A 23,915-nucleotide genomic window follows, 5' to 3' on the forward strand; every position below is an offset into this window, starting at 1 on the left:
GGCAGTGGTGGCAGGGATGCTGCCCCATGTGAGAAACATGCATCCACAGCCATTTACAATAGGTTTCTTCAACAGACTTAAACCACCACCTAAATCAGTCTGCAACTACAGCCTCCTCTGCATTCACTCCTAGACTGAATACAGTTGGCATCACATCTGTCCTTCCTCTCCTTCTCTCAATCACATCCATTCACACACAGACATACTAAAAATACATGCAATTCAGTGTTTGTTCAGTGTCATTTACTGGGTTTCACTTTACAGCAGACATTCTTTGTGGCCGCTAGCTCTTCTTCAGGTTAAAATATAGCCTTTCACTCCGGTCAGTTAGAAGGGGTACAGTTGTTGCTTTTCCTCCAGCTAAGCAAATAAACTGAATTTTCACACCACAAAACCCAGCTATATTTGTAATTGTAGCACTAAGACTCAGCAGGAACAGAAGCTCAGCTGGAAAATCTTTCAGCTTTCGGTGTCAGAGTGTGACTCTGCTTGGACCCATGAAAGGAATTATTTTCTTCTGTGAACGGTTCTCTCTCCTTGGATGCCAGGCTGCTATCACTGCACAAGTGTGCAAATCTGAGCAAGCCACCAAAACAAGTGGTAAAAATCTCCCTGGGAATGAAAGCTCTGTTAGTACAAACTCTCACATCCTTCTCCCACCTTCTACCCAAAGGCTGTTCTAGCAGCTGGTAGGATGAGGCTCTCCCGGTGAGGTGGGAGCGGAAACACGACAGCTTATCATTACGCACCGTCTTCAGTGTTTTGCTAAGTTAGGAACGGACAGGACACCAATCACATTCCCAGGCACTCTGCCAAACTGGGGCCCAAAGGGTAAGTAGAAAGTAATGTGCAGGATGCAAAAGCATCTTAAAAAGAAAAAAAAAAAGGCACCAGATGGTCAATGAAATGATCCAGAACAGGGGAATGTGAATGAACAGTTCAAGTTCTGCTGTAACACCTTATTAAACATAAAGGATCTGTGTCTTCAGAGCAGGCCATGTCCTGGGACAGCCACATCAGACTGAGATTTTGCAAATAATCCATCTCCTCCAGAGCCACCACCTCAGTGCCTGAGCATTCTGCTCCTTCCAGAGCTACAGGTAGGCATAATCACCCCAATTTTTTTCCTGATCAAACTCACTTTCAATAAAACAGTAACTTACCACAAGCAGATTTTGTTCAGTTGCTTTTTAACAGCAGCCTCATATAACACAGTGTGCAAACCCTAACGAAGGGCATTTGTACACCCATAAGGGTCGATACTGTAGTTTAACAGAGAGCAGCTTTGTAAAGGGAGAACAAGGCTACTGCAGTGTGCTCTAAGGCTTTTACTTCCTATGGCCAGCACCAGATCTCTGTTCCATGTTAAGGAACGACTATTGTTCATTCACTCATAGAGGTGGTCCAGTGGGGTGGGCCACTGTGGGACAATTCAGAGGGGATGCACTGCATGCACAAGTCCCCCCACTGATCTGGCCACTTTGTGCGAACAATACTGACAAAATCATCCATGCATATCACAAAACTTGAGATGCCATATGGCTTCATTTAGCTTTCATGCTTTTTGGTTCAAAGTCAGAGCAGGCAAGAAAAGGGCTTTGCTTCTTAGAGAAATAAGGCATCTTATAGTTAAAAGGCAGCTGTTATAAAAGTTGTGTGCCTTTGGCAGGGGATTCCAGAAGAGCTTTCGGGCTATTGCAAGGTCTTCTTCATCTGATGGGACATACAAGAAGCCACCTTCTCATACAAAGTAACATTTCAGTGATTTTCTTTTGGCCTTGGCAGTCAGTCTCTTACCTACTTGATAGAAATACACTTCTAAAGTTCGAACACTGAAATGGAATTTCTAATGTCAAAAATTTCCATGCTCCCATCCTTTTGTTTCACTGCAGAGAAATGGGCATTTGTTCTTTAAGAGGTCACAAGCTAAAGCCTTGGGAGCTCCTATAAGGGAGCACACACTGATGTAACAGGAAGAAGCCTGCATACAGTGAGACACAGCACAGATTGCTTGGAGATCACTCTGCAAAACCAGGTCCAGAAGACCTGACACAAGAGAAATCTGTTCCTCTTCACCTTTCTCGGAAGGAACTAAAGCTTTTCAAGCTTTGTTCGGCATGATTTTGTACAAGTTTAAACACCACAACACACACTTCTTTGAGGAGGTGTGAAAATGTATTAACTGCAGTCTGCTCTTAATTGATTTACCTAAGGGGAAATATTTTAAAAGTCAATTATTTAAAAAAGAAAGAAAGAAAAGCCTTCACAGTGAACTAAGAGTTGAGGCACTCACACCAGTTTACTGGAAACCTACTTAACATACCGCTTTAATTAAAAGGGTGTAGCTCTTTTTTTACACAAGCCTGGAGAGACAGCTTTGTGTAAGGGAAGGTGATGGGAACAGGGGGTTGAAGGCCAGCCCAAGGAAAACCTGGCCATGTGACTGCAGAGCATATTTCTGTGTTTTCCTTTTCTTCCCTGCTAGCTGTCCATCCTGCCTGGGAACCTGGCTGCTTCCCTAAGCACACGTGAAGAGTGAGCCAGTGCTCCCAGCTGGTCTTCTGTGTGCTGCAGCTTCACTGGCCCCATGACAGCCTCAATCAATCTCCTCTTATCTTTATTCCCTCTCCTTTGAAAAAGCAAATATAACCTCTAAGTCTCTTCAAAGCCAGTAACCAAGCAGAAACGAAGCCGAAACCCCAAACAGAAACATTGCCATGACCTAGATTATTTACAGGCTTGGGAGAAAGAAATGCAAATATGTAAGTAGTGATTGCTCTATCATTTTCATTTCTATTTTCTTACCTTTTTGTTTTGGCACAAGAAATGGTCACCATGTGACAGTAAGGTCAGGGTATCTCTGGTTACAGCAGCATCTAAGAAACTTTGTTCTGGTAAAATGGTACCGTGTACAAGCCACACTTTCTAGGAGGAGGCACAGAGTGCTGGATGCGAACCACTTCAGACATAGAACTATACATGCTAGCCTTAAATGATGACACCCCAGCTACAGGTCCTGCCCAAAAAGCAAGATATTAGCCCATGCTAAACATGGCATTGCCATGGCAAAACAATTAGGGATAGCTGAGAGGTAACCCCATTCCTGTGGCTGCTTGGGTCCCTACACAGGGCCAGACCCTCCCATGGTGTTCTGGGGGCTTGCACACCTGATAGACTTCTGGTTTGGGCACATAATGTGAACATCACTATGTGGTATGCCCACATCAGCCACAGGGTAAGGGGAAAGGGAGTGGGATGTCACTAACCAAAAGTTTGGGAGTTCACTTCTCCCCTTGCTTTCTGCACAATATTTCTGCCAGCAGCTTCTCTGTTTTATGCAGGTGTCTGTGCAATATTTCTCATCTCAGGAGTGCCCCTTTCCCCTCTTTTTGTTTGGGTTAAATCCTCAAACTACTGATTTTCATCTGGTTTCAAAGGAGCAGCAAAAAAAAATCAGTATATGTTTATTAAATGAAGCGGAGACTCCCCAGAGGGTTCATAAATCTTTCACTAAGCTGGCCAGAGCTTCAGCCTAAAAACAACTTGCCTGCTTTCTCATTTCATTAGAAGGCTCTTCCACAGCTCCAGCACTGATATGGCAGCAAGGGCCTTTTGAAGCTGCTGCCTGGCATATGTTTTCTGTTTATTTTCTAATAAAATAGAATCACGTGCATTAAGTTTTTTGAAAAGCAACTGTACCAGCACACAGCCACGGCGGACAAAAAGAAAAAGCCGCTGATGCTTTTCATTAATGTTAAACTCAGACAGCTTTGTTTACAAATGGGACTGACCTCTCATTTAAGTAACTTCTTTAAAGAAATGGGTTCTGAGAAAATTTATTAGTCCACTGTGGCAAATACATTCTCTGAGCAAGAAACAGGCCTCTGACCCCTTTTACTTACATCCAGACATTTCAGAAATGGTTGAGTAGATGTTTTCCAGTTTTCAGTTAGTGGAGGGCTGATCATGGCTTATACATGGGATCCTGTTCCCATTAAAATGAACAACTAAATCCCCACCAGTATCACTAGGAGGAAGAGCAAAAGGGAATGCTCAAAACTACATGCTCCTATCAGAAATCTCAGCTTTTTTCACAAACATAGAATCATAGAATGGTTAGGGTTGGAAAGGACCTTAAGATTATCTAATTCGAACCCTCCTGCCATGGGCAGGGATGTCTCACTCTAGACTATGTCACCCAAGGTTCTGTCCAACCTGGCCTTGACCACCACCAGGGATGGAGCATTCACAACTTCCCTGGGCAACCCATTCCAGTCCCTCACCACCCTCACAATAAATAACTTCTTCCTTATATCTAACCTGAACTTCCCCTGTTTAAGTTAGAACCCATTACCGCTTGTCCTACCACTACAGTGCCTGGTGAAGAGTCCCTCTCTGGCATCCCTGTAGGTCCCTTTCAGATACTGGAAAGCTGCCATGTAGGTCTCCATGGAGCCTTCTCTTCTATGTGGCAAACTTAGACTCTTCCTGACCCTCACATTTCCATAACATCATCACAGTAGCAAAGTGCAAGATTTTAAAAAAACCCTTCAGAAAATCTCAGTCTGCTTTTTTTTTTTTTTTTTTAATTTATTTACTTAATGCATGTTTCCATTTATATTTTCACAAAAGACCATAAGATGCTGCATAGAGGTATAACCAAATGACAGCTGTCTTCATCAAACCCTGTTTGTATTCCTAGATGTGATGGGAAACGATTTATGGCAACTTTTTCCCATAAGAAACACTCTAGTTGCTGCAAGTTCCCAGCCGCAGGGAAGGTCTGGCTGGTGAGAAGCAGGATGAGCCCTGGCAGCCACAGGAATCACAGTGCTGAAGGAGAACACGAAGGAGGAAGCTTAATTCCTTTTTGCAACAGATTTCATCAAAGGCCTGAACTTCTGTGTCCGGCATCGCACACAGGTGTTCTCCTCTCATGATTAAGTTAATCTCCATTTGTTTTCTTATTTTCCTTTTCACTTCCTAAATCTTCAAATATAGGTCAAGAGGGGAGCAGCCCCAGACAGCAAGCTCACTGGGGCAGGGGTTTCTTTGGGTTTACATCCAGGTCTACCAAGTTGTGACTTGAAGCCAGTTGCCTCTTTCGCTCCCTCCCCACCAGCAGGGCTTTATCTCCCAAAATCTCCCCTCCTTAGGTTTCTTCCCACCATCATTTGTAAACCCCTCCTTTTGCTTTGATGAAAAATGAAAACCAGACATGCCAATCCCAACTTCTTCATGAGGAATGCTCCCATCACCGTTTCCTGCCAACCCCATCTGTTTCCTTATTAACATGTCTGTATTTCAGGGGTACACATTGCCTTGACAGAGGTGAAAATTTAGATGGAACTGTAGAGCAAGAGCACAACATACAACACTACAAAGATCTGTATAAGGAGAAAATTAGGACAACCGGTATTTGTACAGATGAGTTTCTACAATATATATGATGATTTCTGCTGAACAGAGGGTATTTCCAAAAAAGAAATCATCCTAAGAGCACATCCTAAGAACAATGGATTAAGAAAGGGAACAAAGGAGAGGAAAGAAAATATTAAGAGATTTTGAAAAGAAAGGGACCTTTAAAAAAACAATGATGGGTCAGACTACAGTGAATTTAAGCACCAGCCTGCAATAAACTCCGTGTAACAGGATCCCTGAACACAGCCCAGCTCTGAGGGAGGTTTCAGCTCCACTTCCCAGGCCTACCTCCTCGACCTTGTCTCTGTCACATAAATGAACTGAAATGAACATATGTTTTTAAGTTTGTTTCTAAAATAACCAGACCAAAGCAGAAATACTTCGCTGCCCACACCAGTCTCCCCCACCTTCCTCAGGGGAAAGAGCAGAGAAAAACCATGAGTGTTAGTCACATCTGATGAAGTGCTACGTCGACAAGGAGTTATACAAAACAGAGACAAAAAATAGGTCTGTTGGGTCCCAGCTGCAGGTGAACAATGAGCTGTGAGACCAAGCAGTGACAGCGTGCCAAGGCTCCCTCACCCTCAGCCTTGCTGGGCTCCCTGCAGCACACACCAGCCCTGCAAGTATGCAAGAGATCACCAGGAATGTGATCCTTTCACACACAGAGGTAGATCATCTCCAAGGGACTCTAATACCAAGAAGATGTTTTTAACCTTCAAAAGATGTTACAGAAGCCTGAGAGGTGTCCTGACAGGCTCCTTTTTACAGTGCAAGAATCCTGGAGTTTTAATCACATTAACGACTGAAAAGGAATTTAAAAGTAAAGAGATATGGGTGGATCTCTCAAGGAACAAGCATAAGCAAGGGATAAAGTGTGGATTAAATGAACTGCTTCCTGGAGAGAGAAGAGACAGTTAAAAGAGCATGAGCACTCTCCATTTTGATTGATCCCAACAAAAGTAATTTCTGTTGCAAAACCAAAACATGAAGGAAAATGTACCACAATGTTATCTAGTCTAAAAAGCTGTTCCTTATCTTATTCTACTCTAAGCGGACACTGTAACCTCAGGGGTACTTATTTTATTTCCAAGTTTATATCCCAAAGGACACATTTGCACCTTAGGAGGATAAGCAGCGCACGGGGCTCTGGCAGCCTCCAGCTTTTTATTCACTCTGTCTCTTGCCCTGTGCTGCAAGAAACTCAAGGCAAATCCTATGTCCAGCATCAATAATTCCATGTAGTTTCTCTGCATAGTTCTCATACTGCTACAGTGATGTCGCTAACAATGCTACAAAAGCCAACTGCGACTACATCTACATCCACTTGTCTCTTATCCTAAACACTGAGCCCTGTAGACTTTTCATCTCACAGGGCTGCTTGTCCGTTGAAAATCCAGGCTGAATACTCTTCATGGAAAAAAAGAAAGGACATTTTCACCCTTGTCTTCAATAACAGAATATACCTGAAATGGCAGCTTGGCTTTTTATGAAAGCAAATTTTCATGAAATCCAGACATATGGGTTATCTGATACTTATTATTACACTCATTAAAGGATTTTCTCATTTCTCAGTTTGAAGACTTGATCGTTTTCAGGAGGGTCTATCTGAAAGAGACATCATCAACTTCGTAGGAGAACTCAAGCCCTTCTGTCTAAAATGTCAGTAACTGAGGCTACAAATAAAATTCAAAATACTTCTGTAAATTAAGGAAGCTAAGAAAAATCATTTTCCACTTTGGACCATTTTCTTTGTTGTCTCCCACAACAATACTGTTCATAACTAGTTTAATTGTTACCTGTCACAGTATCGGGTCAGCATCAGCTGAGCATACATAGCTTTCCTTTTCTTTAACTATTTGAAATTTCAGGATCTAGCACTTCATAGATGCTTTGACAACAAGAAAATCTGCAAAATTTTAGAGAGCTCAAATTGGCAATGTCTCTTTAATTGGTTTTAAAACATTTCATTAAAGTTCATGGTACAATCCTACCCTAGGGCCACCATTAATCCCTTGCGGCTATGATAGATACCAAGTTACCTATGGAAAGCTGGAAGAGAACATTTTGTCCTTCTCTCCCGCCTATTACTGTTTACTAAACTAATTACAGAAGATTTAACAAATCTTCCCAGAAAAAGAAGTTACTGCAAGCTCCCCTTTCTTGTTATGACAGGCAGCCCCGTGACTTATTCTTAGTTCTAGTCCTTGCTCTGCCCAACTGTTTTTCCAGCCTTATGCAAACGAGGAATTGTTCATCTGCTTCCATTTCCTAATCCCAAATTGGATCGCTAACATTTGATACGCAGAGATGCTTTGCAACACCCCAAAGAGAGGATGTTTAACATCATGCTGCCCCATTGTACAAGATGACAAGAGCATGGGAAAGTGGTAGGGCCTTTCCCAAAGGGCAGCTATTTGGGCATAAGCTTGAATAAACCTGACAATGAAGTTCAAATGGGCAAGGTGGTATGGAAGACAGGATGGCAGAGCTTGGCAGAATATGATAAGCATGTTTCACAATACATCAGGAGATTTCCCAATCTATCAATGTACATGTGAATTTCAGAAATTCAGTGACAGTGTGGTGAAAGAAAAGCAGATGAGGGAAAAACAGGGGTTTTTTTACCTCTGCTGTGAAGCAGACAAGAGGAATGGCAAGGGTACTGAGGGGGAAAAACACATTGTGGTCAGTATGCAGCACCTGGCTACTAAACATGGAATGAAGAGTACGCAGCTGTTAGTCCTGCCAGCCTCTGTTCACAAAACACAAGTGGGACACTCAAGTGGGACTTTGCACTCTTTGGCAGTGCTACTCTGCACCTCCCCAAATGCAGAGATGGTCCCCTTCTGGCTGCCAGTTCCAGGAAAAGGGCTAACCCATGCAAAAAGGAGCATATCAGGCTTTTCAAAGCACTCTGGCACACTTTAAAAATCATGGAACTAGGCTAAAATGCATCAATGGGATGCTTTAATGCCTACTGTTCTAAAATCCCTGTTCTGGCATGCAGAGAGCATTGATCAGTAGCAGGAGGCACCAGCAAAACCCACAATACCTTCTGGTTTTAAAGCATGCACAGGAAATACCTTCAACAAACGAACCAGCAGGCTGTTGGACTTCACCTGCAGGGCTCTCTTTACAAGCTAATACTTTCTTCCTCTTGGCCTTGGCTCTGGCCCCAGTGAGATGTACTTCAAAGGAAGAGCCCCCCTGGTATGGACTTGAAGCTGGAAGTGCTGCAATCAGCAGGGACTGGAGGCTTTGGGACCCTCATTTCCAAGCCTGTTTTGCTTTTTGTAAAGTAAAAGAGAAGGGAAAGAAAGAATGTATATAGTAAAAGAGAAGGGAAAGAAGCAGCAAGTGCCTGTTGCCCGCTATTTTATCTCAAGACCATTTGCCAGGTGGTGTGCTGTGGAAAAATGTGTTTTGCATGCTGCCCCAAATGCAGGGAGGCCCTGTTGCAATTACATGTGTCTGCTTGTTGCTGGAGGCAAGGAAAGAAACAAGGTGTCAATGAGGCTCTTAAGGCAGGTAACACAGAAAACATCTGTTTATCCAGCAAAAGGAGGTAACATGATTGCTCCTCAGAGCTGAACTAAGATTTCTTGCAGAGGTGGACCCAAGAGAGGTGTGTGAGGGTACACATGGGATATGGCTCGAAGAGCAGTGGTGGACTGAGGTAAGCCACTGACCAAGCTCTGTATTAAAAGGAGACAAGAGAAATCTCACCATTTTGGAACATGTTGAGATGTGGTGATGTGTCTTACTCTGTCCAGGAGCCTGGTTTGAAGGAAGGGACTGGTGCTGGGGCATGGCTCCCTCAGTGAGTCCCTCCCACTGAATCAGGAGTTAAAAAACACAACACCCAAACTCCCAAAACACCTTAGTCATGTGACACAGGCAGTATCAGCAACTCCCTGTGGTGGCTATCCTTTTTGTGAGAGGAAGAGATGTGACACGAAGGGAGCCACCACTGGTCCTTCAGCCCCATGGCCTCTCTAACCGAGAAGGGCTGTGAACACTTCTCGGTATGCCCCTTCTACCACTGCCTGCTCAGAGCTAGGTGCAATGCACAGGGTATTTTCCACCAGCACCAGGCAAGATGGGGCTTAAATTTGCAGGATGCCAAAGGAAAGGGCTTTATATTGGACAGGATCAAACAGCAGGCTAGACTAACTGAGGTGAGATATGAGGACACTCACTCGGGGCTAAAGGTTAATGACTCCCCACATGGTAATGGTTGGTATCTGCGGAACCCAGAGGCCACCATGCAGCTACTGATATTTGCCCCGTGATCTGAGAGACTGTGCCCATCAGCTCCAGGGTCCTGGATGTGCCATAGCAGAGACAGTCTGAAGCAGAAACTGAGACACTGTTGCTAGAAGAAAGTGATAACATCAGTAAACAGACTGGGGGGGCGGGGGATAAGCTGGCTTCTGGCTTGATTCGCTGCAAGCCCTGCTAACACCAAACTCGAGTGTGAGGACAGTGCCTACAAGGCAGTGGGCTCTTGAGACAGTGCCTATGTAAATAATGCTGGTAGAAGAGTAGAGGATTACCTTTTCAAAGGATTAGGAGCATTACTTTTTCAAACACAGCATCTCTCTTTGCTCTCCCAACAGGTACTGGCTACAAGCTACACGGCTTTTCAGCCCATCAGTAGCACTCCCTGAAGCTAACAGAATAAGTCAGCACCTGAAGGGGACCCCATAGAGAAAGAGGGCACATTTTAGAGGCCATGCTGCTAGTGCCAGCCACGCTCCTGTTGTGCCATAGGAAACACAGTGGTGGTGTAAAAACAGCTTTGTTAATTTTGGCTCTGCATGAGATTTTGCTTCCTCTCTTCTTGCTCAGCTGTGGAGCTCTCCCGCATGGCTGCTTCCTCTGACACAACATCACCACAGACACATTTGGCTACTGAAAGAGGGGTTAAACCGCTGAGCGGATGATTGCTGTTTGAACAATCACCCGCCCTGGAAGAGCACCCTATGGCACCCCACAGAACCTGGCACAAGGGCTGCGGCAACATGTGTGCAATGTGATGCTGCAGCCCCAGGCTCTGTGCCTGCTCCCATGTGGCACAGGGACAAGGATGGACCAGGATGGTCATTGCCAGGCCACCCCAAGCCATGGGAAAGCCCCTGTGCCTCATCGCTGTGCAAGCGCAGCTCTGTGGCTGCTGGAAGCGGTGGGAAGATAATCTGGAGCAGCTGCTGGCATTCCTCCTGTACCTCAGGAGCAATCACAGCCCAGCAGTGGCCTGACTTTTCCAGTGTTACTAGGAGCAATGGAGCAGCATCAAGGATACCTAGGAATTTCCCTTTTATCACAGCTGTAGCCACAGAGCATTTATACAAAGAAGAAGGGATAAATGAACTAGCTATCAAGTATTTTCCTAATTCTGTCCGCAGGCACAACTGTTAGGCACATTTTCTCCATGTCCTCATGTTCTCCTTAAGGATCCAGCAGAAATGCTGTACTAGTGCTGGGAAAGTGGGGCAGATGAGATCGTTGGCGGTCACGTACTACTTTGTGGGTCTTGCAGTGAAGGATTTCACCGAAAGTGCGCACATATTATACTCCCATTAGTACCAAACTCAGATACAACTAGGAAGCAAACAGGCCTTCAAAGAAGGACTTAACAAGAACAAGTCCTTACCAGAGATACAAATTATCTAAATAAACACGAGCACATCACTGAAGTGTTTCATGGTTTGCCAAGTAGTTTACATGAACCAGTGAGAGCTAGGGGAAAAAAAGTTTGCATACAAACTGCTAAGAAGGCCTGTTGTATCACACTTTCCAACAAAGCCCAGGTGTTATCCTGGCTGTGATCAGCCTCATTGAGCAACAAACATGATCAAAGGGAAACGATTACAAATGCTTCCATATGAGAAACCCCTGGGCCACTAAGGGAGGGAATCATGCGGGTGGTATAGGGTACCACTCATCTAACTGGGTGTCCTGAGAAATCTATCATACGTGATGATGTTGGCATTTGCAAATGAAGAGTAGGAAGATGCTACATTTATTTTTCCCTAGGGAAGCGTTCTCCAGTTCAGTTTATATTATTTGTTGCCACACTGAACAAAGTAGCAGGAAATAAATAAAAAAAAAAAAACCTCTCACTTCGTGCATAGTATCCCTACAAAACACTACACGGACCTTATTTCTTAGAGACAAAAAAGCAAAAGTAGCAGTTTCTCTAGATATGTATTAGTTTATCATATTTCATGGTGAAAAAGGGAAAGAGATACTAGTCATGATGCATATTACCAAAATCTCTAAGCTAAATAGTTGAAAATATATATTATAAATAATATTCCACATGCACCATGGACACGTGCAAGTTTATGTGAGTCATTAAAGGACTAGGCTGAAAATATGCAGACTTTAAGACCATGTTTTAAGAAATTTTAACTAAAAACACATGCAGAGCATGCATTCTAGCAGATAATTACGCTTAGAGTGGAGCACGGCTCATACAAAAGAATTGAAAGAGTGTAGGAATTTTTTATCTAATAACTACATGCATTACAAAAGTACTTCCTACTTTCTTTCTCTAAAAAGTTGATTTTTAGGCACTACAGGTCACCCACCTCTAGAGTCCCACTGATCAAGTCTGCAATGTGTAAAGACATCCGGGCTTAGAAGATCCAGAAGACTGTTTTTAACATCTTCCCTTGTCTGAAACAACAAACTGCTCAAAATATAGTAAAAAAAAGGGGGGGCAACCCAAGAATCTCAGAGAAAAGATGAAACCTAGAAGATGACAAGGCCAGCCCTTCTCAATCAACAATTCCTTCTCATTCCCATTATTTTATCCTCCCAGAACTGGGGAGGCTAAATTTAAAGGCTTCACACATTTCTCTTGTTTGCAGGATACTCAGCACTTTGAGACAAAATGAGTAAAAGGGTGACTTCTTTACTTTAAAAGATTGGTGACTAGTTTTGTTCAGGTAGGGAGGTCGTTAAGTACTTTCTTTACCTGAGATTTCTGCAGCTTTTAACAGCAAGAAACCTCAGATGTTTGGTCTACTTTTCCTGTAAAAACTGATGTCTAACTTTTATTTGTATTTTTTGATCTATTTTGTTTGTGTGTGGAGACACAACAACATTTAAGTATTAGATGCTGCTTTTCAAATCACTACTCTTTATTTGTCTGGGATGACTAATGTAGCAATAAAACTCGGCGCCACTGATCCAGGGATTGCAAACCTACCTTAGTTGCTTTTGAAGGTGTTCTTTGCTTTACAGGCTTTGCTAGAGCCGACGAGCTTGTGTCAATAGGATGGCAATTCTCATTACTTCCTAGTAAGGCTAGGCTGAAACCTCATTGTTTTTGTTTCCTAGAGAGAGAACTGGGATCACATCTGCATTTTATAAAAGCTCCTGAATAGCTGCTGATCAACAACAACCAGCAGCCAAAGCTTCGCCTCTAGAAGCTCACATTGTTTTGCAGTTGGAGTTGCTAGATACTGTGTCCTCGTAAAAAGTGTGGTTAAGTCATTTAAGCTCTGAAACTGAGAACTGTACTCCCCTGAACAGCTAGCAGAAATTGTTACTAGCAAGAATTATATGCAGAAGGCTCCAGGCTGCTTTATTCATCTTCTTTTGTTCTTTAACGCGTACTCATCGTCAGCTCAAAACCCACTAATACTCCTAGCTTCTATGGAATAAGGCTATTTTGAGATAGTAACTCAGATGTAAATGGAAGAAAATTCATTTTCCTATGTGTCTTTTGGGGTTTAATATAAAATCTGCAAATGCATTAGAACAGTAGGGTAGGGAGCTAGAGCTGCTATGGGAATTAAAAAGTCGCATGTGTAAGAAGTGTTCACGCTATTTGCTGTCAGTCAAGGCACAGGGGTGGGGGAAGGACTTGTAAAATGGTCTGCCTCTCTCAAATTTCTCTGACAAGCACACTGACTGAATTTCATAAGGACCAGACTAGCAATGAACCTAGAAGAGACACAGCTTTTGCCTCTTACTTCACAGCTGTCTGCCACCTCAAACTCATCAAGTGCTGAGGGGTTTGTGCCTGGGCAGTGCAGGGGTTCCTGCTTGCTTCACTGGGTGACAGGCCTGTTGGCCCAAGTGTTCCTAAAAGCAGGAGCTGTTCTCCTGCCCAAGCTCCCTTTCATGTGAATTATGGCAAGTCCGTCAATCCTTCTTTCCCAGTTGTTATTGAGGGCTATTATGTGTCAGACTGCTGTATTCCTGCCAGAGAGGCTCCTTACACTTGCTCACTTGCACAGGACAGGCACTGCAGATACAGTTGTGCTTTGCTTAGCTTGGGATCACACACAGCTCAGGGCACGCATTGCTCTGATGCCAGAACACATGAGGAAGCTGGATGTGCTCCGAGTCTGAAGCAAACGAGTGAGCTGTGCCATAACCCCCCTGCAAGCTGCTGATTGAGAGGAATTATGGAAAAGTGGGTTCTTGGGAGGACTTGACTCGGGAGCTCAGGGGTAAGACTCAACAGAACCTCTGTTAGTACGGGGCTGGAAAAGAGGAGGTCTGTGAATGTCCTCTGCCACATCAGACTCTTCTCTACCCACCTCATTTCCATCTCTCTCCATATTTTTGCTCCTCTGTTCTATTCCATTCTATTCTGTGTCTATTCCACACACAGGCATCGACTTGTCCTCCTACAAACACAATGTGCTTAGGCATGGTTGGCGTGGAGAGAGGAGGTAAGAACTTCTCCTGCAGCAAGAAAATGGTAGGCAGTTACATGAGAACAACAGGAAGGCATGAAGGGGGTCATCAAGTTCCCTACCTTCCTCCATGTCACATGTAAATACCTGCACCCAAAGGTACTCACAACTTAAAATAGCACATAGACAGGGTCTAGCAGGACCAGGCTGCCCACAGTACCTACATCCAGGCTGTAGCCTGTAGCTTCGCCCTGTGAGATGAGAACCTAATCACCTTACAGCTAGGTCTTTGCATTGTGTTGTCCAGGTAAAGCCCAGGCTGTCAGGAAAGCCTCAGTCACACTCAGCCCACCTACGAGGGAGCATTTTACACCACAGCATGCTACCCTCATCCTACGGGATGTCCAAGTAATTTTGGGGCAGGGATCAAGTGGGCTTGCACTTTGCCATGAGCTGCTTGGGACATTCCTACCAGGAAAAGTGGCAATGTTTCCATCTTCACTGGAGACCCTTGGAGGTATCTACTCTGTGATACTAAAAGGGCCTATTGTTAGGGTGTTCTCCAGGCAGGTCCCCAGCCTTAGCAGCCACTCACCCTTTCCCCAGATGCAAATTAGCACACACCTATTGATTTCAAGAACCCGGCAAAGATAACTTATCACAACAGATCCATTAACCCCTCTTGGAATTGCATAACCTGCTGAACTCTTACCATGCACAGAAAGCTCAGCAGGATATTAGAGGAGATAAAATAATCCATCAGGCAAAGGACATTGTTATGGCTGAGGAGTAATGTTCTCAGAGGGCTCAGTTTCAGGTTGATCTAGGAAGACATATAAGACCATACACTTCAAAATCAGATGGGGAAAACTCAGCATAGACAAAGTTGCAGGGCACAAAGTAGTTGGCTCAGGACAGGGTCCATCTTTGCAGAGTGCGGTAAAGACACAGCCCTGAGGGTTTTACAAGGGTCAGAAAGGACAGTAAGATCCCTAGATTAAATTTCATACAGGGCATTATCCCCTTCTGGGATATCAGTGGTAGGAAATACATACATTTTTTCCACAGCAGAGCAGAACCAGACTGTGAGGAACTTGAGCCCGTTCGCTGTAATTTGGGATTCAAGCTGAGGCAGAGGAGCTATTCACCAGCCTCCTGCCTAGGATTTTCTTCATTCCTTCCTTGCCCCTACAGCAGGGGTTTTCAACCTGCGGCCTGTATCCTTTGGAAAGGAGACCTGGAAACTGTCCCCGGAGGACACGAAGTGTCCTTGCTAACCCTGACTTTGGGGATTTAAAAGAGGGCTTTGCACCTCCGTGGGAAAAGTTCCAAGACCTGCAACGCCAAAGCCTGGGAAGCCCGTGCCCTGCTGCGGGAGCCAGGGGAGGAGGGCACAGCCATCACCCCACTGGCAGCTCCGGGCAGGGAGGCCCCGAGAGGGCTCTCTGCAGCGGCCAAGACCCCTTGGGGCCCAGGACGCCCATCGGCCCGCCTCGGCCGCAGTAACCCAGCGGGGGTCGCAGCGGGGGTCCCCGGGGCGGTGCGCTGGGCGGTGCGCGGGGCCACCGGTGGCCGCGGCGGGGCGGGGCGCAGGGCGGGGCGCGGCGGGGCGCGGTGCAGGGCCGCCACGGACACACGTGGCTCAGCCCCCCAAAAAGGCATTCCCTGCCGGCGGGAGCGGGCAGTTCGTACCTTGGCCTCTTCAGAGGCGCCGTCGGTCCGGCCGGCGGGTGTCAGTGCGCAGGGGCCGCGGTTGGCTCCCTCCCCTGCGGAGGCAGCCGCGGGCTAGGGGCGGCCCTACCTGTCGGCACCATGAACCTTACAGCCGAGAACCACCGCGTCCCCCTGAGCGACGGGAACAGCATCCCGCTGTTGGGGCTGGGCACCTATGCCGACCCCCAAAAAGTAAGTCCGGTGGCGCCGGGACCCCCAGCTCCGCTCCTCCGGCTGGGGCAGGTGGCGGTCGCCCTGACCGCAGACCCCCCGACCGGGGCTACCCGCCAGTTCCACCCTCGCTTTCCTCCCCTCCAGGTTATTTCTCTTTTTGCTCGTTGGAGAATTAGAGCCCGAGCGCTCCCGTGAGCAGGACGGGAGGTGCGCTGCGCGCAGAGGAGGAAAAGGTGGTGGTGGTGGGGAAACCCCAAACCCTAAAACTCGTGCTCAGGTTGCGGTGTGGCGCTCACCATCCCGCACCGCCGCAAGGCTCCGCGCCGGTGAGCATAGCGGAGGAGGTGCGGGGGTCCGGGATTCCCTCTGCCGTGGCCCCGGGGGCTGGGTGTCGGGGCGGCGCAAGCCCGGGGCCGCCGGAGTCACCAGGAAGGGATGGGGTACCCAGCGAACGCCGGCTCCTTGGCAGGGAGGCTTAGAGCATTCGGTCCCGAGAAGCCCGGTGCCTGAGGGAAGTGGTCCCACTGCCCCCCTGATCCGAGCGCTGATAAGATGAGGGGTTTCGGACCGTCTTGCAGTTGGCCCTACACTTTCCAAGGAATGTTCCTGAAACAAAGACCAAATTCCTGCATCCTGATTCCTGCTGCTCCCATAGCTGAGTGCCAGCGGCCAAACCACTCTCAAATATTCTGCATCCTTCGGTTTTGCGTGTCCCGGGCAGGCACCCATCCCATCTGACTGGGATCGCTGGTTCGGCTGCACCTAGGCTCTAGAAGCACGATTGATGCTTCTTCCCTCTGCGCACCTGGAAGCACTAAGGCAACTCACTAGCTGCTGCCTTTTGCTCTCCTAAATAGCCTGTTCTTTCAGTAGTTCTTGTTTGTTTGTTTGTTTGAAGAGTGGACAAAGAGAGAGCGTGGTCAGAACCCTTCTTGTGTAATAGTATCAGAGTTGAGATGCAATACTCTGTGTGTGACTTCACACACCACGAGGTAGTTGAAATACCTTTTTAAAGAAAACTCTTGATTAAAGCCGTTTAACACCCACTAATTGTATTAATAACAGTGTCAAATAAGATAACCAATAAACATTGCTGCAATTAGTTCAATGTTGATTGATGAGTGATGTAGAAAGGGCTGCAGATCTCCCTGATTAACACTGCTGGTTTAAATGAGGAGAATCGGTGGGAATCTGCAACTTCAGAGGCTGGGCACCGTCCCCCACATCACTTGGGTTTATGGAGATATTTTCAGCTACTGTGTTCTTTGAGTAACAGTGAAACAAAATGAAGCTCCCCAACAGGAGTTTTAACGCAGCAAAGCAGAACGTTGCATAATTCAGTGACAAAATAACTCTGAGCAAACTTGAAGTGTTTCTTTCCAGACTTGAATATTATGTCTCCAACTCTTGAGTTGCAATTTTACACTAGTTTAAAAGTTGAGTTAAAATAAGGCTGTCAGCAAAAGGGGTGCTCCTGCTGAGCTGCCCTTCCCACCTGCAGCCCAGATGCACCTTGGGCTGATGCTGTGGCATTAGCCAGGTTCAGTCAGAGAGCTCAGAGTGGCAAGTAACCTGCCGGAGCTGAGAGAGGGGGCAGATGGGATTCCCCTTTCACAGGCAGCTTTTCTTCAATGCTGTAACCCTGCTAAGAGTTCGTTCTGCAGAAAATAAGGTGTCCCAAAATCAGCCTGTTCCTCCTTCCCTACTCCTGAAAAATCCTGCTTCCCATTTTGCCCTACCATGGATCAAGGGGATGGTGAGCCTTGCTCAACTAGCCCAAATGCATCATTTTTAGAGAGAACTGGTTTTCAGCAGAATCAGCCTCGGGTGGTGGCTTTTTGCTTTTCGCATGTACCTCCTGTTTCTGGTGGCAGGAGCGGGGGGACAAGGCAACAGGATGATGCAGACAGGGCATTGCTATGGAAACTCCAATTTAGAGCAATTGAAGCTACCGTGTAACTGCACCCTCAGTGGGAATGGGTGCACATGCCCAACCACCCATTCTCCCCCCACGTTTGTAGGAGTCTGATTTTCTGAGCTGTCTTTCTTTTTCGACATGATAAACATGTTTGAAAGTTATGGGTGGGAGGAGGAACTGAGAAGTGGTAGAGAAAGCAGCGCTGATAAGGCACTTGCAAAAGTCTAATTTTTGCAGAAGACCATCTGAAACACTCTGTCTATCTGGAGGAGCTGGGCTGAAGCCTTACACTAGGATTTAGGATTGTGTATTCGAGTCAGGGAACTTGTCACAGAGGGCAGCTGGGGAAAAGCAGTAGCAGGGTGCTATGGGATTATGTTGCAGAATTGTTTGCAGCTACTGGTCGTTGATGGGTCAGGATGTCTAAATAGGTCACCACTTAAATTTGCCCCTCTCAAAAAGGCTGCTTTGCTGATAAAAGGACAGGGGTCTTCTGTCAACCCATTGCAGTGGCAGTGAAGTGCAGCTTAGCTGGGACAAGCTGCTCTGCCGAGTGCTGACTTGTGCCTGGCACAACTTCCAGTGGGATGTCTGGCAAGTTTTCTCTTCTGTTCCTCCTGCCTAGAGAGCTGAAAGCCTTTGTGGCGACTCGGGACTGTTTCAGGTTTTATCTTAATGAGTGAGGCTAAAAACTAGCACTGACACGTTTCCCTTAAAATGCTTAGCTGTAGCCTTTTGAGGCTGAGTTGCTTAAGAAGCAGCATCTGAGGCGCCCGTTCTCCAGTGGTGGGGGCAGGCAGCTGGTGGTAGCAACAGTGCCAGCTGTCCCCAGCATGCTATTTCTGCTCATGAGTCAGATCTCCGCAACTTCTAGTCATTTTATGCTTTGATACAAAACACAGAGCAGTTCGTTTGTCAGATTATTCATCTTGCTCTTGGCGGCAGATTCATTTTACTTTCTCTCAAAGGTTATTCACCCTGGCACCTCCATGTCCTTGAGCAGCTTGTCCAAAACAAATCTGTTTTCTCAATCTCGTGCTGTAGCCCAGTAGCTCAAAATGAGCCCAGAGTGTTCTTCCTGAAGTGCAGGAATGTGCTCACTGGTTAAGCAAACCAGGCAGATCTAGTTAGCCATGGAGCATGGAAATCTGCTTCTCCAACAGTCAGTTACATGAAAACAGAGGCAGGAGGCCAGTGTTCATGTTTCGGGCTTTGTCTGGATAATCTGCACAGCAGTGCCTTCAGAACTGAAATGTGTCAGCAGCCTGCCTTGCTCATATTAAATAATTGAATTGTTCTCCCAAAGACAACATCGGGAGATAAATCATAGTTCTCCAGTTGTGAAACACCACACACAAAATAAATCGGTTCATTGAAATCTGGTCCCTTGTAAAAGTTAACTGACTCCACAAAGTACATCACTTAACTGGAGCAGAGCTGGACCACTGTAGAAAAGGCCTGTTGGATAATCAGATTAATTTTAACTGAACACTCTTTCCCCATAGATATAAGAGAGCTTTTCTCCTGATTGGGTACAGGTCAGGATGACAAGAATTCAGCTTATTCTTTGAGACTGAAAACACCAGTAGTGCAATACTGGGAGTTTCTTTTTGCTTTACTCTCTTAGCACAGTAAGAAAGAACAATGAATTCATTTGCTATCCATTCATCTCCTAGCAGAAACACAGGAGTCTTCACTGGGCCATAGAACTAGTGACAAAAATCAGGTTGTTGTTGTTTTTTATGAAGATAAGCATTTAAAAATGTTTTTGCTGCTTTAATGGAAGGGTTTTTTTTTTTAAAGGGAAAGTAATAATTGTATAACTAGAAGCTTAGCCTGTTTTTCAGGGGTTTTTTTTTGGTGCAGATTTCAGTGCACTGAAGTTGGTTTTGTGTTCCACTTCACACAGGGAAGGAAAGGTGCAAGCCATATTAGATTCTTGCCTACATAAATTAAGCTATTCATCCTAGCAAGAATGGACTCCAGTGACACACCAAAAATCTCAGTCACTGACTCCTTCCCGCTCTCCTCATGTGTCTTGGAGGGACCCACAGTGGGAGCAGTACACTATCAAGGCCCTCTGGATGGCTTCAAAATTTGAGGCCAATTCTGCCCATCTGGCTCTGGGGATCCTTCCGGCAAAGCCCTGCGTGTGCAGGGGTGGCTCTGCCAAGGCTCCAGCAGATGCACCATGTCCAGCTTTCCCTCCCTGAGGGCCCCTGAGCCGTTGACCCAATTCTCCAGGATATTAAATAGATGGGGGGGAGGGAGAGGTCAGCCCCACAGGGGAGGGTGGAGGACCACAGTCCCTTTGATGAGTCTGTGGCATCACCCTGTGCCATAGCAGTGCCAGATCAGCTCCCCAGGCTCCCATCATCTCCCAGCATTGATATTCAGCTCTCAGCACAGCCCCGTGAGTGGTACTGGTACCCATCTGGAAGCAGATGGGGTGCTCGGGTGAGAAGGCTTACAGGGGAAAGGTGCTAAGAACACTCCTAAATCCTGGAAATCCTATGCCTTGTTAAAAACGCACTTATGCCTGCTTCACTTTATAACTCATCCCTGTCAACACAGCTAAGATCATCAGCCCAGTGCCTCCACATAAATACTTGCTGTCTCCCTGGAAGGTCAAGGGGTCTTGGCCACAGCTCCTCTCCTGCCTTCCTGTTTTGACTGAGGGAGGAAAGGTCTTGGAGGGAAGGTTGTAGCAACCACACTGTACACAGGCACTGTTTCTGAAACATAAGATTGGGCAAAGTGCTCAAGAATAGCACTGGGTGAGGGTTTTTTGCAAGTTGTGTCTTTGCTAAAAATGAGGTTCTGAGGTAGCCAAATCCATCCATAAATTGGAAGCAGTTTTGTGGAATAGTTTCAGGCAAAACAAATGGCAAAGCATTTCATTTTGGGCACTGGCAGTACAAGCTGAGGAATCAAAGGATTATTAAAGCAGTTGGAGGTAGCAATTGCCTTTCCCTCAATAGCCCACTGATGAGGGAATCCACATGGGCGATGGGAAATCAGATTCAATCCTGCCTCTGGGGATTAAATAAGTATCACAAAGCCCAGGGAAATAACACGATCATGGGGGTATGCGATAGCTAGAGGCAGACAAGAAACATGTGCAGGCTGGAACAGAAGGAGCACCTTCCCCATGGGAAAGCATGCTGCCCACCAGCCCCACAGCTTTGGATGCTGAAGAACTCGGTATGGCAGCCAGCCCAGAGGGAGAGAGACCCATTTCCCCAAATCCTTAATTACCACAAAGTAACCCTTGTGAGCACCCAGAAAGTCTGCGTTGTGTTTAAGAAGAAACTGCTGGTTTGAATCAGGGAGAGGAAAAGTTCATCCAGGGCTTCCGTATCCAATCTGAGTGACCAAGTTTAAAGAAGGAAAAAAAATAACCAACAAAGAAAGAAATCTGTTTTGGATAAGTATAAACACTGTCTTGGCACCCTGAGTTGCTTTTTACACCCAAGCTAGAAGCTGAACAAAGTAACTTTTCATTGTACAGGCTTAACATCCCCTAGTGCTCTCATAGGACCTCTTATGCCAGAAAGTTCCTCGCACAAGGATGTGAGCACACAAACTATTTCAATTGCTCTTAACTGTGCAGGCTGCATCTCTGTTGCAAGGTGCCTGTCTTTTGAGCTGCCATGGGTTCACTTTAAGTCAAAAGAGGTAACTTGCCCCATGATATCATCTGGATTTCTGAGCTGCAGTAAAGGGGGGATTGCACACAGCCCTTCCTCTCCTGTCCGCCACCAGCTTCTGAAACATGATCAGCTGGACACAGCAACGATTTCAGCCCCCCTCTCTGCCTCCCACAAAGCTACAAAATAGGTGGTGTATTGAAAGCCACAAGAAGGAGTGACTCCTGAGATCACTGGAGACAGGGTTGAAGCTTAGGCTTCCACTTTTTAACCTCTTTCCTACAAATTTCTCTTTCTCTGACTCAGACAACTGTATTCCTCTTGAGTTAACCCACTGCTTGGCTCCTAGGTTGTTTTTTTGAGTGAGATAAGAAAGGCAGTGGCAAGAACAGGAATATGCAATTGTCCTTACAGCCTTAGCTTAATTCCCACAACACACTATTAAAATAAATATATAAATACCACAGTACTTCTAATGTGAACAATTACATGGATATGTATTTGAACTCAGCGAGTACTGAGTCTGAAGTTAGCTCCCTAATGAAGTGATCTTTATGGACCCACGTGAAATCACCACAGGTGTAGTCCAGGGAGGTATTTTGCCTTTTTCTTCCCTTAAAAGGTTATTGGGAACATGATTTGAACAAAGCTGGAAGAGTCAGCTGGGATATTTGGCTATGGAGCCTCATATGTGTGCCCTGAACTTAAGAAGTGAAGAATGTTCCCCAAAAGAAATCGTGGTTCTAAAGCTGTTGGGCTTTATCCCCTTACCAGCATTTCCTAAGGACATTGTGAGCCTCTTTACACTCCCTTTCAGTAACCACCACCGGCTTTCTCAAGCCATCTGCTTTTTAAGCATTAGTATTACCTCATGCGGTACTAATTCTTGTCTTCAGGGAGCGCTTTGGAGCAGCAGAGCCACCGCAGGCCAACACATAGCGACATGGTCTTTGAGGGCTGCGATTTCTGGGACGTTTCAGAGGATGGCCTTATATTCCCTTGGTCTCCGAGGATATCCTAAAGCCACACTCCCAAACAGAGATCTGTACACTTGAGGCAAGGGAAGGAGATTAGTGCAGCCCATGAAAAGAACTGTGCCTGGTCTTGCATGTGCCATGGAGAGTCTGTTAGTAAACTTAGCCTAGCCTTCAGGCTGAACACTATTTATCCTGAAACTATATATCTGTAGTCAGACCACTCACTGACACAGTCATGACTCGGTTAGTTTCATGCTTGGAGGACTAAACCATACTCAGACCATTCTGCTTGCACAGATTGCAGATGGCATACTTTTCTTTCAGTGGCCAGTATCCTGGTATTGAATAATGCTCTTGTTGCTTAATCTCTCAGATTTCTCTCCTTATTCCTTGACTAAGTCACAGTTACTGGCAAGACCCAGTTGCCAAGAGCAGATAAAGGCAGGATTTCTTGGTATCTGGTTCCCAGATGCCTTGAAGAGGTGCAGTATCAGGCATCAGGTTTTAGCAGTGGGAGAACAATATGGCTCTTGGGCAAGAACATGTCTGCTCATTGGAAACATGATCAAAACCACATAAATACATACAAGAGAAGGAGTCTGTGCGAAAGAAACTGCAGCGACTCTGAGCTGTATTATTTTCTTAATCCATCCCTGCTGTTTGCTATAGCGATGACAAATATGCCAGAGGATGAGGGATGAACAGGTGAACATTTCAGATACTGCTTTCCCAGGTCAGACTTCTTATAGAAAAAAGGTTAGAGTAGAGAGTAGAGGAATGCACTAAATCAAAAGGCTTTTGGACAAATCCTGCTTTCATCAATAACTTTTGCCAAAAACTCAACATCGCATGATGTATTTTAAAGTTTTCTCATATATGTTTTTAATGGCATATTTATCACCTTTGAAAAGTAGAGTTTGTTTACCTTACATTCACCTTCGCTTTTCTGCCATACAACATTTCTGCTGCTGGAAAAGTCTTTCTACATTTCTGTGCTTCCAACAATTTGCCTTCCTGGTGGTTCAGCCCTGACCTCTCCTCCCTTACCTGCAATCACCTCTTGATGCCTTAATTCCTTCTAGCTCCCTGTAATTTCGTGTTATACAATGGAAGATTTTTGGCTTGCATAAATGCAAGATTGCATCTTTATCTCATTAAGAAAGAAAAACTAAGTCTAATTAGAAAAAAAAACATAATCAGAAAAGGTAGCTGCTTTTTTTTCTGAAATGTGGCATGTTCAAACACTAGCTTTTATGTAAGGGCTGTATTTTAACCATTAATATCATTTTTTGAAATTAGATTTGACAAAATGACTTACCACTCTGTCAAGCTGCAGAAAAGATTCTTACATTTAACCTTTTTGAGGACACAAGCTTTGTTCTCGTGACTTTGATTTGCA

At 45.6% G+C, this 23,915-nt stretch overlaps 1 protein-coding gene across 1 annotated transcript in view; it reads left to right on the forward strand.

The window, feature by feature from the left end:
* The first annotated feature begins 15,696 nt into the window (after window positions 1-15,696).
* The window catches only part of AKR1D1 (aldo-keto reductase family 1 member D1), a 34,821-nt gene continuing 26,602 nt past the window's right edge, over window positions 15,697-23,915 (forward strand). The window contains exon 1 of the mRNA XM_061371980.1: window positions 15,697-15,989. Coding sequence (XP_061227964.1) covers window positions 15,897-15,989 — 93 coding nt within the window. The 5' untranslated portion in view covers window positions 15,697-15,896. The remainder of the gene's footprint in view (window positions 15,990-23,915) is intronic.

This window comes from Neopsephotus bourkii, unplaced genomic scaffold (genome assembly GCF_033783945.1).
Source record: "Neopsephotus bourkii isolate Nb327-2 ecotype Australia unplaced genomic scaffold, CSIRO-AGI_Nbou_v1 NB_1589, whole genome shotgun sequence".
NCBI lineage: Eukaryota > Metazoa > Chordata > Aves > Psittaciformes > Psittacidae > Neopsephotus > Neopsephotus bourkii.